This window comes from Xyrauchen texanus, chromosome 31, assembly GCF_025860055.1.
Source record: "Xyrauchen texanus isolate HMW12.3.18 chromosome 31, RBS_HiC_50CHRs, whole genome shotgun sequence".
Lineage (NCBI taxonomy): Eukaryota > Metazoa > Chordata > Actinopteri > Cypriniformes > Catostomidae > Xyrauchen > Xyrauchen texanus.
Genome location: NC_068306.1, coordinates 913,993 through 929,443, shown reverse-complemented (window position 1 = coordinate 929,443; position 15,451 = coordinate 913,993). Strand labels below are relative to the sequence as shown.

The following is a 15,451-nucleotide window of genomic DNA, read 5'->3' as shown; positions in this document are numbered from 1 at the left end:
AATAATCTTTTAGAGTTTGATGAATGTCAGTCCATTATAATGATGATGTTTTTGTGTTCAGATGTTCATCATGAGAGAGCAGGTGGATGTGATTCATGCTGGAGAACAGCAGATGCTGCAGACACCAGTGAAGATGTGTTCAGTGAAGCTGCTGGACTGCAGGAACCTGATGAAGATGAGAGGAGAAACCAAAGCTGTGGTACAACAGAGTGATGATGATGATGATGAAACCACAGCAGAGGAACAACTGAGCGATGATGATGATTTTATTCCTTCAGGTGTGTTTTTGAGGTGTCAACATTTACTTAGAATTTTTTTTTTCTAAACAATTTAATTTAATTTTGACTGTGAATGGTGACTGTGTTTCCTTGTATTTGATCACAGGACAACCATTGAATGATCTCATTAATAGGTTAAAAGGGAGACTAGAGAGAGAAACATCACAGATAACAAGAATCTTGAAGGTGTACTTAGTAATTCTAATCCAATACACTTTTTGCCAAATTCTATAAATATCTCCAGCCAATCAGCAACAGGGGGTGGTTCTTGCATGTGCACAGGATGTGAAGTGGGGGCAGAGTGAGAGGAAAATTAATTAGATGGCAAATCTGGCTGATGTGAACTTTCTAAACTCCAAGGAGGAAAAGTGGCCGAGAAACCGACCAAGAGAAATAGGTCAGATGAGTATGAACTAAAAAAGAAGGATTATGATAAGTCGAGGGCTAGGAGCCGCGTCAACATCGGCGAGGCTTTTCAGTAGTGGGGAGACCTCAGAGAGTAAAAGGCTTGAAGACAGATGCAGAAGTTGCTCTTTTTTTTCGATAGGTGGGTAACATAAATTTTGCTTTGTTTCACTGAACCCATATATGCTGTTGTTGTGATGTTAGATTTAGTAGCAGTAGACATGAGTGTCTGGAGCTGGTGAGCGTAAAACCTTCTCGCTTGCATGAATTTGGGGGGGGGGGCTTCCAAAGGAGCACTGAAGGGAGGGGTGTGTTTATTTTGGCAGTTGAGTTCTAATATCAACAGTGTTTCAAAGGAATCGCTGAGTACACCTTAAAGATCACTTTTTATTTCTGTGCTTGTGTGCTGTTTGACTGACAGGCAGCTTCTGTGTGTGTTCTTTATTTGTGTGTGCTCTGAGAGCGCTATTGGTAATATGGATATGTGCCTAAACTGTGAAATGTATATACTAGAAAGCCCAACTAGATAAAAGATTTGGTCAAAATGTTTTTTTAGGTATGAATATAAACATAGTCTGTTAAAGACCACTCACTGTATTCACTTATTTTATATAATAGATAATTCTTTGAAAAATGTAGATAATTTTAATCGGTTTAAAAGTACTAATGTCAAAAAATCATCTAGTGAAAAACTGATTTAAGTGAGGAATAATTGACTCCAGCCCATTAAATTACTGAAACATAATGCACACCCTGAGGCCAAAGTCAATTCCTCTGCTTGTACCACAGTCAACACACATTGGGACATTCTTCAGTTCCAAAAAAAACTAGTAAACTTAGCAAAAAAGAAATGTCCCTTTTTCAGGAGACTGTAATTTAAAGATAATTTAATAAAAATAAAATAAATGTGCAAATCTTTATTGTAAAGGGTTTAAATAATGTTTCCATGCTTGTTCAATGAACCATAAACAATTAATGAACATGCATTTATGGAACGGTCTATAAGACACTAACAGCTTACAGATGGTAGTCACAGTTATAAAAACTTAGGACACTAAATAGAACTTTCCACTGACCAAAGGAAAGATCTCCAGGGTCCCTGCTCATCTGCGTGAAACTGCCTTAGGCATGCTGCATGGAGGCATGAGGACTGCAGATGTGGCCAAGGCAATAAATTGCAATACCCGCAGTGTGAGACACCTAAGACAGTGCTACAGGGAGACAGGAAGGACAGCTGATGGTCCTCGCAGTGGCAGACCACGTGTAACAACACCTGCACAGGATCGGTACATCTGAATCTCACACCTGCGGGACAGGCACAGGATGGCAAAAACAATTGCCTGAGTTACACCAGGAACACGCAATCCCTCCATCAGTGCTCAGGCTGTCTGCAGTAGGCTGAGAGAGGCTGGACTGAGGGCTTGTAGGCCTGTTGTAAGGCAGGTCCTGACCAGACTTCACTGGCAACAACGTTGCTTCTGGGCACAAACTCACTTTCGCTGGACCAGACAGGACTGGCAAAAAGTGCTCTTCATTGACGAGTCATGGTTTTGTCTCACCAGGGGTGATGGTCAGACTCACGTTTATCGTCAAAGGAATGAGGGTTATACTGAGGCCTCTACTGTGGAGCAGGATCAATTTAGAGGTGGAGGTTCCATCATGGTCTTGAGTGGTGTGTCACAGCATCATTCGACTGAGCTTGTTATCATTGTAGGCAATCTCAATGCTGTGTGTTACAGGGCAAATATCCTCCTCTCTCATGGGGAACCCTACCAGCAGGCTCATCCTGACATGTCCCTCCAGCATGACAATGCCACCAGCCATACTGCTCGTTCTGTGCATGATTTCCTGCAAGACAGGAGTGTCAGTGTTCAGCCATGGCCAGCAAAAACCCCGGATCTCAATCACATTGAGCACGTCTGGGACTTGTTGGATCTGAGGGTGATGTCTAGGACCATTCCCCCCAGAAATGTCCTCGAACTTGCAAGTAGAGGTCGACCGATATTGTTTTTTTCAGGCCTATGCCGATCTTTTGAAATCCGGGTCGGCCGAAGGCAGATTAATGCAGCCGATTTATTTTTGCCGATATTTGGCCGATATGTGCTTGTTTTTAACCTCTTATTTGAACCTTTTATTTGAAAGATAAAATGTAACACAAATAATTACTTAAGATAGACACAATTTCTCAACAAATACATTTATTGAACACTTGACACTTAAATTAAAAATGTATAATGTAAAAACATATTGTATAAATAATGTATAACAAATATATTAAATAAACAAAGCAGGTGTTACGAACTGCTCCGAGACACGAAGGTTGAGATCCAAATGCAGCTTTAATTAAGGGGCAATCCAGACACGTAATCCAATATTCAGAGCATCCAAGAGAAGCACAGGCATAACTAAGGATGGGTATCGTTAAGGTTTTAATGGTATTACTACTCTTACCGATACTGCTTATCGATCCGGTACTTCAACGGTATTCTTAACGGTTCTTTTTGTTATATATATATATTAAACAAAGATAAACGTTATATAGGCACAGTGATTTAATTTCAGGAAGGTCTACTAACATTACTGTTCAGGTGTGGTTTAAAAAGAAATCTAATAAAGTAATCAATTGTAAAATAACACTGCATAGTTTATCATAGATAGATTAATGCTCATTAATGCAGAAATTATTCATTCAAGAGCTGAAAGTGATTTTCTCTTTGCCTTTTGTTGTTTGATTCGCAGTAATGGCTCAATCGTCAGCATGTTTATTAGGACGCTTCCCCTTTAAGACTGAGTTCAGATCTAATAGACTCCTGATGCAGCATATTTTCTCCCAACTATTTCCATAACTACATCCATTTAAGACATAAACTGTGTTAAAGTGAATCTCCAAGCCGGTCGTTTAGACATATTTTTGTGTATAGTTTATCGTTTAGAACATGAAACCCAAAGTAGCCTATAGTTTGCTTGTCTCGTTGCGGTGTGTTTCGGAGTGCGCGCCGCCTTGGGAACGGTATCTCTTGCGCTCTTTTTATTATTATACGCGTCCCGCAATTTAGCAACAGTACCATTTTACAACAATCACCGATCGTGCTGATTCTGACGTTAAGTTTGAGTTTTAGGGAGAAATGTCAGTGCACCGCTGTGAAGGGAAGGAAGTTGTGCTAGACAGAATGCGGCTTATGTATAAATATTCTTTTTATGATCTTTGGAAGGCGAAATATAAAATAAAATCAGACTAATATCACAGATCTAAACCAGGCTACGTTTGAATGTTACGTTCTGTCACTCATTTAGCAGGGCTGTGTTGTGCTCGCTGTGCGCGAGATATCTCCCCAGATAGCAATAAGTCGGCGGGCCGCTGGCGGTGCTCCGGCGGCAGTAGAAGCGGCAGAATGGCGATATCGCAAACACGTTTGACGGCGCACCGCCGCCGGCAGCCGCTTTTTAAAAAAGCGGGGTGTCGGAGGCAAACGCTTATTTCGAGCGATCTGCCGCCGCTTATTGTGTATATATATAAATAAATAATAATAAAAAAATATATATATATATATATATATATATTTTTTTATTATTATTTATTTATATATTTATAGCATGCAGTTTATCAAGAATAATGATTGATCAAACCAGACAAATTTCCATTTGGCGTTTTAATTCCACATTTCAAAGTACAGTAACTGTCATTGAAACAAGATGTCAGATCACTGAAATATAAATAACAGAAAAATACAAACATTATATATACACACACACACACAAGAACATGCAGGTTTCCAATTCAATTTTGGTAAAAAATTCGGCGCCTTTTTCCACCTTCACGTTCAGATGCTCCTTTCAGGTAACACGTAACGCGTAACGTCAGTGGCATCCTGGGTTGCCGGGTTCTTCCGGATGGCTCCTGTAGAAAATAAAGATCTGTCATTCCATTTGAATGGTAATAAGGTCATACACATCTACTTAAATATAAAAAAAATATCCAACTTACTTTGAACAATGGTCTTCAGGAACATGTCTCTAAAACATGCTTTATCCCCTACACCAGTCCAGGTTGTATTGATGGAAAGGTGATTAGAGAAGATACTCTGAAGCATTCAGCCACACGGTTGTCTTTAGGTCCCTCCCACATTTGATTGCCAAAAACCGAAGCTGAAAATACAAAAAAAACATGTTACAAATTACATTTCTCTGAAGCTTCTCATAAATTTAAAATGTGACAGGCTGTGGATTCAGACTGTAGAATATGCAGTGTACAATCTTAATTTTACTTTTTAGATTACCCTATGGCGTTATAAACGAAATCGGCACACTTACAAATCGTTGCTGGAGCTCTTTATCCTGCCTCAAACTGTTGTCAAGCAACGCCAAATCTTCCTGGTTGTCTAGGGGGGAGTAACAGATCCCCTGGCAGAGATAACTCTCCAACAGACACATTGGCACTGAAACGTTGCAGCATAGCATTTTGTCGTCCATGCTACGCACAACATCGCTAAACTCCAAGACGTCGCAGCATTAGGGTTTGATCTGCACCTACAGGGGTTCCCAGAATAAAAGAATAAAATAGTCAGTCCTGGTCCTTCAACTACTAAACTATGACATTTATATCTAGGTCTACTACATGTACAGGTGGCCCCAGTGGGAATTAAACCAACAACCACAGGTGTTGTTTGCAAGTTGTACCTGATTGCCCAGTGCGAGCAAATGTCTTCAACATTGTCCCAACTTGCTTCACCTGCTTTTGAAGCGAGCCGCTGTCACCTGAGAAGTAACAATATATTGATTAGCAATACACTAAATATAATAGTAATATAATATAACCACAATTATCATACCAGTAACTTTCCCTGTAATTTCTATCCACAGTATGTTATGCATGGCATACAAGTTAGCATATACAAGTATAATGAAGAACCCTTATGATAACATCAATTTCATTTTTTTTCTTTGAAGCAGAATATTTGTTTGTAAAAGGAGAGGAAAAAGAAAATAATGAAATATTGGTATACAGATTTTGGTTGATATATCATACTGTACAGTGAAATTTGCTATTGTTGTATCCCTACTCACCTGAAGGACGGATAGATCAGGCAAATCTCCAGTCAGGCCTTTGTAGAGTGTGTGCTCCTGCATATCCACAGGTATTTTAATTCAAACATGCAACATATTGTAATAAATCTACAATATTCATCCTTTACCTTACAACCTTGGTTGTTGCTCTACACTTTTATTATATTAAATACTTATTTATATAGCTTGCTCACTGTATAATCATGATAGCCTAATACTTATAACACAAGATTGCATCTTAAACGAATGACTGTTTTCATTTGATTTGAGTTACATTAAACATGAATAACCTTAGCAGAGTCCCCAGGAACATCGGGCTATTAAAGTAACAAGCCTATAACTGCTGTCTTATCAATTCTAGCTTCAGTATTTTTGGAAGATTCTGGAGACATCGAGTAAAAACCGACATTTTGGGCGACGCGCAAGTAAACCGGAAACAGATATGGCGACAGCGGAACTTCACAGTTCAGTCTTTGTAATGTGTTTTAGCAATACATTTTTAACATTTATAATGCATTTAGATTTTTTTTTTATTGCCTTTACAGGGACTTTAACACTTTCTTAAACATTTGTACAAGTCATAATTGCAAAACCTGTAAAAGGTAAATTAACAAAAAAATCGAGGTTGGAAAAAATTTAGACATAAGCGAAATTTCTGCGTAACTGTGAAACCAGAGGATAATTTAAGCTTTTTCATTGAGTTTATCCTTCACGTCAAAACAGGGATTTTCATGTTTATGATAGATATCACCATGGTTGCAAATTAATAAAAAAAATTAAAGTATACCCGAGATTTTGGCCATGTTGCAGATGTCTTTCACTGTTCACTGATAGTCAGGCATTCGTGAAAAGTCTAACTTCATCAATTTATTCTGCTAAATTGTTCATACCATGAATTAAATATCTATTTTAAAACCTAATCAGAATCATAAAGATATTTATTGCCAAGTAAGTTTTACAAAAGGAATTCTTTTTGGTTTATTGGTGCAAGTGCATAAAATAATTCAATATAGTTTACATATATTACTGTATAATCGCTTCAGAGTTTCAAAGTAATTTAAATGTCATTTCCTAAACCTTACCTTATCATGGAATCAAGAGTCAAGACTCTGTTATAAACCCTAATGGCATTGAAGCAAAAAAATAATAATAGCCAACATGGCTGGTCGATTTTGAGAGTAGAAATCCTTGCATTTCAAAGCGTCTTGCCGCCAGCCGGCCGCGGTCGATAAGCCGGAGGCAAACGCCAGAGAAAATGAAGCGGGCGGCATCTCGCAAGAAATGGGAGTGACGAATTCGGCGGGAAACGTTTCATCCCCGCCAGTGGGATGCACCTATAGCCGACAGCTTAGGGACGGCGGCAAAAAGAAGCCGTGGGATATTTTTTGCTATCTGGGTCTCTCTCTCTCTCTCTCTCTCTCTCTCTCTGTCTCTGACAGCGAATAGCTCAATTGCATCACAGACAAATGGTTTCATAGAATTATTATACATAGAAATGGCTGGCGAGATAAAATAACTTTCTCTTTACAGCAATAATACATGTATTTTCTTAATTTCTCCAGTACTGACAGCAGAACCGATAACGTCCGAGCTTACCAAAGCCAGTCCTTCAATAGCCTATAGCGTGTTGGTATCTTTTTTATTACTTATTTCTCTGCATTGAGTGACAACCCTCTCAAATATAAGACACACAAACAGAACAAATAAAAGTCTCAGATTCACTGTCTGTAATTGCAAAATTCTTGCTTACATATTGTGACATGATAGCAACCCTTCTGCTGTGATAATGCAACTTCATCTACGCTATCAATATCCAAAGTAGCCGAACGTCATGTCGCGTTTTTTCTCGAAGTTGGCAGTAAAATATCAAACGTTTTTAATTAAATATAAAGAAGTTATACAAATTTAATCCTCACTGTTTTCTCCAAGGAACTTAGCTCCTTCCTTAGGCACTGGATGAGGTCTGCTCACTCTGCTGGAAAATGACTCTAGGGGCAGCGTGCGTCGAACACGTGTTCCACAACAACACTAGGCTGCCCACAGATGCGCCTGCCTAATAATCGGCTTGATATACTTGGATATTGGCCGATGCCGATTATGTAAAAAAGTGCTAAAAATCGGCCGATTAATCGGTCGACCTCTACTTGCAAGTGCCTTGGTGGAAGAGTGGGGTAACACCTTACAGCAAGAACTGGCAAATCTGGTGCAGTCCATGAGGAGGAGATGCACTGCAGTACTTAATTTAGCTGGTGGCCACACTAGATACTGACTGTTGTTGAATAATTTTATGTTCATACAAATATTTACATGTTAAGTTTCCTGAAAATAAAAGCAGTTGAAAGTGAGAGGACATTTCTTTTTTGCTGAGTTTAGAATCACTTAATTACAAACTTTTACTTTTTCAATTTCTGAGGGTTTATTAAATACTCAATACTGTTAAAGCACAGTTTTTCTTAATTTTGACTTTTGTTCTATTGTTTTTATTTGTTCTGTTGCTTGTAATTTCTTTCTTCTTTATTACTGATTGTTTACTTGAATTATTAGGCTACTTGAGAACATTGTTTACTTAACAAAATAGTTGGTATTCGTTTCCGTTGCATTTCGAGGAGATTGCGCTTCCACCAGCTAAAATACTCTGAAATTAGTTGTATCTACTCTGCATCTATTATCGCATCTCTGACAGTAATGGTATTTAAAATATTCTCTTCTCTAGAATTCATTTTTTCAAGCCAACTAATAGCGATGTTCACGGATAGTCGACATTCGGTTAACCGTTTGACAACACTATAAAGGAATACCAAAACATTTTGTTATTCTACACATGCCTTTACATACACCTTAGCCAAATACATTTAAACTCACAATTCCTGACATTTAATCATAGAAAATATTCCCTGTCTTGGGTTCAGTTAGGATCACTATTTTATTTTAATATGTGAAATGTCAGTAGTAGAGAGAATGATTTATTTCAGCTTTTATTTTTTTTCATCACATTCCCAGTGGGTCAGACATTTACATACACTTTGTTAGTATTTGGTGGGATTGCCATTAGTCAAGTGGTTTTTATTGTCGTTCAGCCATATACAGTTGGTACAGTACACAGTGAAATGAGAAAACTTTCCTCCACTCTGGACATGTGCAAAAATCTCAGCTGTCCTCACTATCCTCTGCAGGGCTTTGTGGTCCGAAATGGTGCAAGTCCCAAACCAGGCAGTGATGCAGCTGCTCAGGATGCTCTCAATAGTCCCTCAATAGAATGTGGTGAGGATGGGGGTTGGGAGATGTGCTTTTCTCAGCCTTCAAAGAAAGTAGAGATGCTGCTGGGCTTTCTTGGTAACAGAATTGGTGTTGAGGGACCAGGTGAGGTTCTCCGCCAGGTGAACACCAAGGAATTTGGTGCTCTTGACGATCTCCACAGAGGAGCCGTCGATGTTCAGCGGAGAGCGGTCACTCTTTGCTCTCCTAAAGTCAACAACCATCTCTTTTGTTTTCCACATTCAGAGACAGGTTGTTGGCTCTACACCAGTCTGTTAGCCACTGCACCTCCTCTCTGTATGTTCTTGCTGATGAGACCCACCACGGTCGTTTCATTGGCAAACTTGATGATGTGGTTCGAGCTGTGCATTGCTGCACAGTCGTGAGTCAGCAGAGTGAAAAGCAGTGGACTGAGCACACAGCCCTGGGGGGCCCCTGTGCTCAGTGTGGTGGTGGTGGAGATGTATTCCTAATCCGGACTGACTGAGGTCTCCCAGTCAGGAAGTCCAGGATCCAGTTGCAGAGGGAGTTGTCCAGGCCCAGCAGGTTCAGCTTTCCAATCAGGTGCTGAGGAATTATTGTGTTGAATGCTGAGCTGAAGTCTATGAACAGCATTCAAATGTATGAGTCGTTTTTATCTAGGTGGGTGAGAGCAAGATGGAGGGTGGTGGTGATTGGTCATCTGTTTAATTGTTTGGATGATATGTGAACTGCAGTGGGTCTTAATGTGCCTCATGACAAGCCTCTCGAAGCACTTCATGATGATTGGTGTGAGTGTTACGGGATGATAGTCGTTGAGGCAGGACACTGAAGACTTCTTTGGCATTGGGATGATGGTGGTGGAAAAACGGAGCTGCTCAGAGAGATGTTGAAGATGTCAGTAAGAACATCTGCCATCTGGTCTGCACTCTGCCTGGACTATATGTAGAGTTTTCCTGACATCAGCCGTGGTAAGACAGAGCACTTGGTCGTTGGGAAAAGGGATGGTCTTCCACGGCACCACGTTGTTCTGCACCTCAAACCGAGCGTAGAAGTCGTTCAGCACATCTGGAAGGGAGGCACCTTTGTCACAGGCAATTGATGTTGTTCTGTAGTTGGTGATGGCCTGGATGCCCTGCTACATGCGCTGCGTGTCACCACTGTCCTGGAAGTGACTGGATTCTCTGGGCATGTGCACGCTTTGCCTCTCTGATGGCCCAGGACAGTTTGGGCCTTGCTGTTCTTAGGGCCGCCTTGTCACCTGCTCTGAAGGCAGAGTCTCGGGTCTTCAGCAGCGCACGCACCTCCACAGGTACATCTCCAAATCATTAGACCTCCTATCAGAAGCTAATTTTCTAAAAGCTTGACATAATTTTCTGGAATTTTCCAATCTGCTTAAAGGCACATTAAACTTGGTGTGTGTAACTTCTGACCCACTGGAATTGTGAAAAATGACTCATGTCATGCACAAAGTAGATGTCCTAAATGACTTGCCAAAACTGTTATTTGCTAATAGAAAATATGTGGAATGGTTAAAAAAAATGTGTATTAATTACTTCAATCTAAGTGTATGTAAACTTCAACTGTAGGTACTTTAAACAGTCCTGTTCAGCAGGTGGCTGAAATTCACCAGAAGTTGTTTTGTGAACCACCAGAAAACACAAGAAGAAGAGCTGAAATTTTATGCGCTCAGGTTGGTATGCGTTCAATGTGTTTTACATTATTTGTGACATTTGTATTTTATTTGTAAGTATATTTTTTTATGTCCTGGTTTCAGCCTGGTTGGCTCACTGATTGTTTTCATGCAATTTCTTGCTATTGTCTCTGCTATTGTTTGCAGAGAATAGAAGCAATTTTGTCGCGTTGCACATTGATTTGATGATACGTTCTCATTTTCAGTAAATCAGCTGAAAAGTATCTGGTTACCATGGCAATGACATCATGTGCTTGGCATGTTTTACTGTCACAGTTAATGTTCATTTCCTCACGAGCACTGAGGTAAATCAGCAATTTTTATAGAGTACAAGCACTTAAATGTTGTGAATTTTGTGTTAAAATATGTACCTGCCTTGACAAGTCATTTGATAATTACACATGCAATATGACATCATATGGATAGAATAGGCTACACAGAATTTGTTGATCAAAAAAAGCTAAAAATGTGGTTAAATCATGAAAACAAAAATCGAAATAAAATATACATTTTCATGAACTACATAGCTTATACAGTTAATTGCAGAAGTTTGCACTCCCTTTTGTTTTAGAAGTTTTCACATCCCTTTCAAAATATATACAAAAATAACAGAAAAAATATTACGCATATATAACTTTTATAGGGTGTTTTCAGACATTTTGCTCATTTGGTTTGTTACAAAACAGGAGCTAAAATTGTCACAATGATACATTTGTATTTTCTTCAGTTCACATTCACAAGGCAACATTTCAAAATGGACCAAAACTGTGTCAATAAAAGTCATATGTAAGCAAACTGTCCCCTTATTGGTCAGGATGTTTGTCTACTGTTCTGGGATTTAGCGCATCCATTGATATACAGGTAAAAATGTTGTCAACCGTAACACATTTTCATGTGTTGTTTATGTCAAGCTCATGCAAAACATCACCGCATTGCATTGTGCAGAATGCACGTTCCAGACAGAGTAAATACACTTTATCCGACACAGGAATTAAATGCAATTTAAAATTTGAGGCATGGTTATTTTTGTCCATCATTTTTTGCTTTTTCATTACTTCTGCATTGAAAGCAGAGAGAAGCCACGTAATTATTCTATTTTTTTAATCTGTCAAATTTGCTGACGTCGTCCTATCTGTGTTTTGCCGCTATATGAGAGAAGCAATCATACTAAAATTACCTCAGGAATCATAAAACATATCCTAGTTTAAACATGCAACTATCTAGGTTATTTATGTGATTTGATGATGAATTACTGTGAGGTGTTAACCTACAAATGTCTTCTCCAAAGATCCATCAGTTATGTTCATGGATCCGTTGGATCAGATTGCATTCATTTGCAATCGGTCTGAGACTTCACCACAAGCGAACCGCTCTTGCAAAAGTTCGTTTGCAAGACGAAAGAACGAGGTCGTCTCAGACCGATTGTTTTGGTGCATCTCCGAACGCGTTTGCCGTGTTCATATATGCCTAAACAAACCGAATCAAGGGAGAAAATGCAACAGTTGAAAGTGCCCTCATTCTCACACCATTATATGTAAGGGTATTTGAGTAAATTAAACTGTCCGTATTGTAAATTATTAGGTAATGGAATTAGTCGTGTTCGACAACCATTATAAATTAGATAACAATGTAAAATAACTAGATTATTTGTCTGAATAAATTCTCCACCATTAAAATCGTATCAACAATTTCTCACAAGACTCACAATTTCTACTGTAAGGAATTAGCTTTAATAAATTAATTATGGTTAATTAACTTATTGGAGTGATATTATTCTCATGGCTTATTGAAAATAATATCACACGTTGTTACGAACCCTTTTCGGTCTAGGGGTGCAACATTTATAAACATTGTGCAGGTACTGGAAAGCAATCTCATCAACAAACTTAATAGAAGGTAGAAAAAATCTATATTTATTATAATGAATAATGGGAGAACAAATATCCCATAATAAAGTATTTAAACACAAGGAAAAGGGGAAAATGAAAAGAACTTGGAACGTGCCAAATCAAATAAATAAATTAAACAATAACCGATCTTACTAAAAGAAAATTAATACCCGTAATCTAACTCAACAATTAAACTTCACAAAACAAACCATATCAGAAGAAAATAAATCTACAGAACCCTAAATAACCTCACTATAACAAAAATACAAGGGATGGCACGCGTCACTAACACAATTGAAAACCTCAGTGTGGCACATGTATATCACGTGATATCTTACCTGTTCTTTTCTTTTCCCCGTTTAGTAACATCAGTTAATTTAACACGAAGAAAGAAAACAGAGAAAAGGGAACTAATGGGCCATCACATTAAGGATCAAAGAACACAGACTTCACCATAAACATTTACCGATTAACAAATATGATACAGGGCAAACAATCTCAACAAACGCACATGCAGGCATCAAACAAAGAATGAATCAGGCGGTTTCCACGAAGGCGCTCCTTTTTAAACTCGCATAGTCCGCCCTCATTGGTGGAGACACGCGATGTCATCAACAAGCATCTCCAAGATTGACAGGAAAACGGGCCAATTAAATGCCACGCCCGCTTGCTGAAAACGAAAGTAAGAGGCAAGAAAACAGAGAAGGAAAGAGAGAAAACAAAAACAAGAATACTCCAAAACACAAGTCAAATTTATGACATGGGACGTAACACACGTATTTAGGTACAGCTTTGAAGCTAAATCTTTTAGAAACAGGGATGAGATTATTCATCAAAATATACCACAGTCATTCATCTTTGAATACAGACAACCTTTTTTGCTATTCTAAACATAAATCTAATCTAACTCATATATACATGAGACAGGTTGGTGAGAAGAGTGACAGAATGTGAAATAAATGATCAATACAGTGAAAATGAACTTTATGGAGTCTGTTGACAGCCTTGAGAACCATTTACCGTTCTTTAAGTCTACATCGATTTGCTATCGGATTACCCAAATTATCTAACTAATACACCAGCACTTTGAGCACAATATTGGAGATGTATTTGTGTGTAGTGGTATTTCCTGGCGTTCTTTGTGTTGCTTGGTTCTTGGTCGAAAGTTTGTTCCATTGATGTTTTGGACCTCTGTAAGATCGAAGTTATTGTCTGTATGAATGATGAGATTTGGCTTTGAATTGAGGCCTTCTCATGGGTATGTGAACCGTAGAGAGTGATGAGCTTTCTCGGGATGTCGAGTCACGAGCTTCCTTGGACCTCACATGGCATGGACGTGGTTCCAACGAGATCTCGAGAAGACCACAAGGGAAGAGTCAGAACGAAGTCAGAGCTGTCCACAGAGCAGGAGAGATGAGAGGAAGAAAGCATGTTCTTCCTGTTTGGAAACATTTGAACTGAAATTGGCCGCATCCCCAAAGGTGTCCTGCGCCAATCAGAAGTGACTTTTCAGAGTCACATGGTCAACTGGGCTGTCTTTTCTGACAGTTGATTTATGGTCCTTTCAAATCTCCCACTCAAAAATAGTGCATATTTAATCATGAACATTTATATCTTGAGAATGGTATAAGAGACACGATATTCGTTGTGATCAGCTTTCTCTGTATATGCCAGCGAACGCTTAAATAATAAACATGACATATTTTTCATGAATATTATACGTGTAGTTAACAAAACATGAACATCCCTGGTTACAAAATCATACTGGTAAATTCATTGGTTATACAACATGGATGAAACATTACACACATTTTAAAGAGGTACATCAGGCTATAATCATTAATTTGTCAGTTATACAAGTTACAACAGTTCAAAGCCATTTTCAGAATTACCAAGCAAGTAAGCCATAATCATCAAAATTATATCAAATAAAGGCTTGAAATATCTTACTTTGCTTGTAATGAGTCTATATAATATATTAGTTTCACCTTTTAAGTTGAATTACTGAAATTAATGAACTTTTGCATGATATTCAAATTTTTCGAGTTTCACCTGTAGGTCGACCACTAGCATGTACATAGCTTACAAAAAGTTGACACACTCCTGCTACACAGCAGACCCTTTGCCCCTGCCCACACTCATGAAGATTGGGCCGGAAGATGATCCAGAAGCCTTCCTGGACCACTTCGAGCATGGCACCGAGATCTGGGGTTGGCCGTGTGCACAGTGGGTGGTTAGGCTCATTCCCTTGTTGTCCGTTGAAGCCCAACTTGCAGCTCAACACCTGCAGGTGGATAGTCTCCTGGTTTACAATGACCTGAAGAAGACCATCCTGCAGTGGGTTGGTTGCAGTCCAGAGCAATTCTGTTAGCTCTCTGTTAGCCCTCTTACTTTCTCTACCCTCCCCCTGAGTTGGGTGCAAACAAAAATGTGCGGGTGAAGTGTGTTCATGGGGATATTCACAACTACCCTGTAGTGACCCTCGTTATCAAACTTCGGGGAAAAAGGCATAGAGTGCATGCAGCAGTTAGTTTCGTGCCTCACCCATCTCCTAATTCTGGGAACTAATTGGCTAGAGATTGAAAATGTGATAAAGGGAATATGTGCAGATGGGTTCTGCAAGAAAGCAGCCAGATGTGAAATGTGTGATGTTTTTGCAGGGGAGGCTTCATCAACTCCACATCAGGATGACCTGGGGGAGGGGGAGGCTTCAACCCTCCTGCCATTTGGGGGTTTCCTGAAAGGGATTTCCCTCTAGAGCAGTAGAGACGAAACCTCAGGCATGCCCTTGACCAAGTGAAAGTCATAGATGGTCAGCATCTTCAGCCAAACTTCGCACTTTGATATCCTTATTTTGCCATAACAAAACAGCGGTTGTATTGAGTGAC

At 39.2% G+C, this 15,451-nt stretch overlaps 2 protein-coding genes across 5 annotated transcripts in view; one reads left to right on the top strand and one right to left on the bottom strand.

Annotated features, from left to right (window-relative positions):
- LOC127624957 (zinc finger protein 501-like) overlaps positions 1 to 15,451 on the top strand; it is a 256,003-nt gene that overhangs the window by 5,955 nt on the left and 234,597 nt on the right. For 2 of the 4 annotated variants that reach the window (XM_052099936.1, XM_052099937.1), the window contains exon 2: positions 62 to 278. The exons of the other annotated variants lie outside the window; for them this stretch is intronic. In XM_052099936.1, coding sequence (XP_051955896.1) covers positions 62 to 278 — 217 coding nt within the window. The remainder of the gene's footprint in view (positions 1 to 61; positions 279 to 15,451) is intronic. 4 annotated transcript variants of the gene reach the window in all.
- Positions 1 to 15,451, bottom strand: part of LOC127624949 (zinc finger protein 271-like) — a 120,913-nt gene that overhangs the window by 46,835 nt on the left and 58,627 nt on the right. The window lies entirely within an intron of this gene.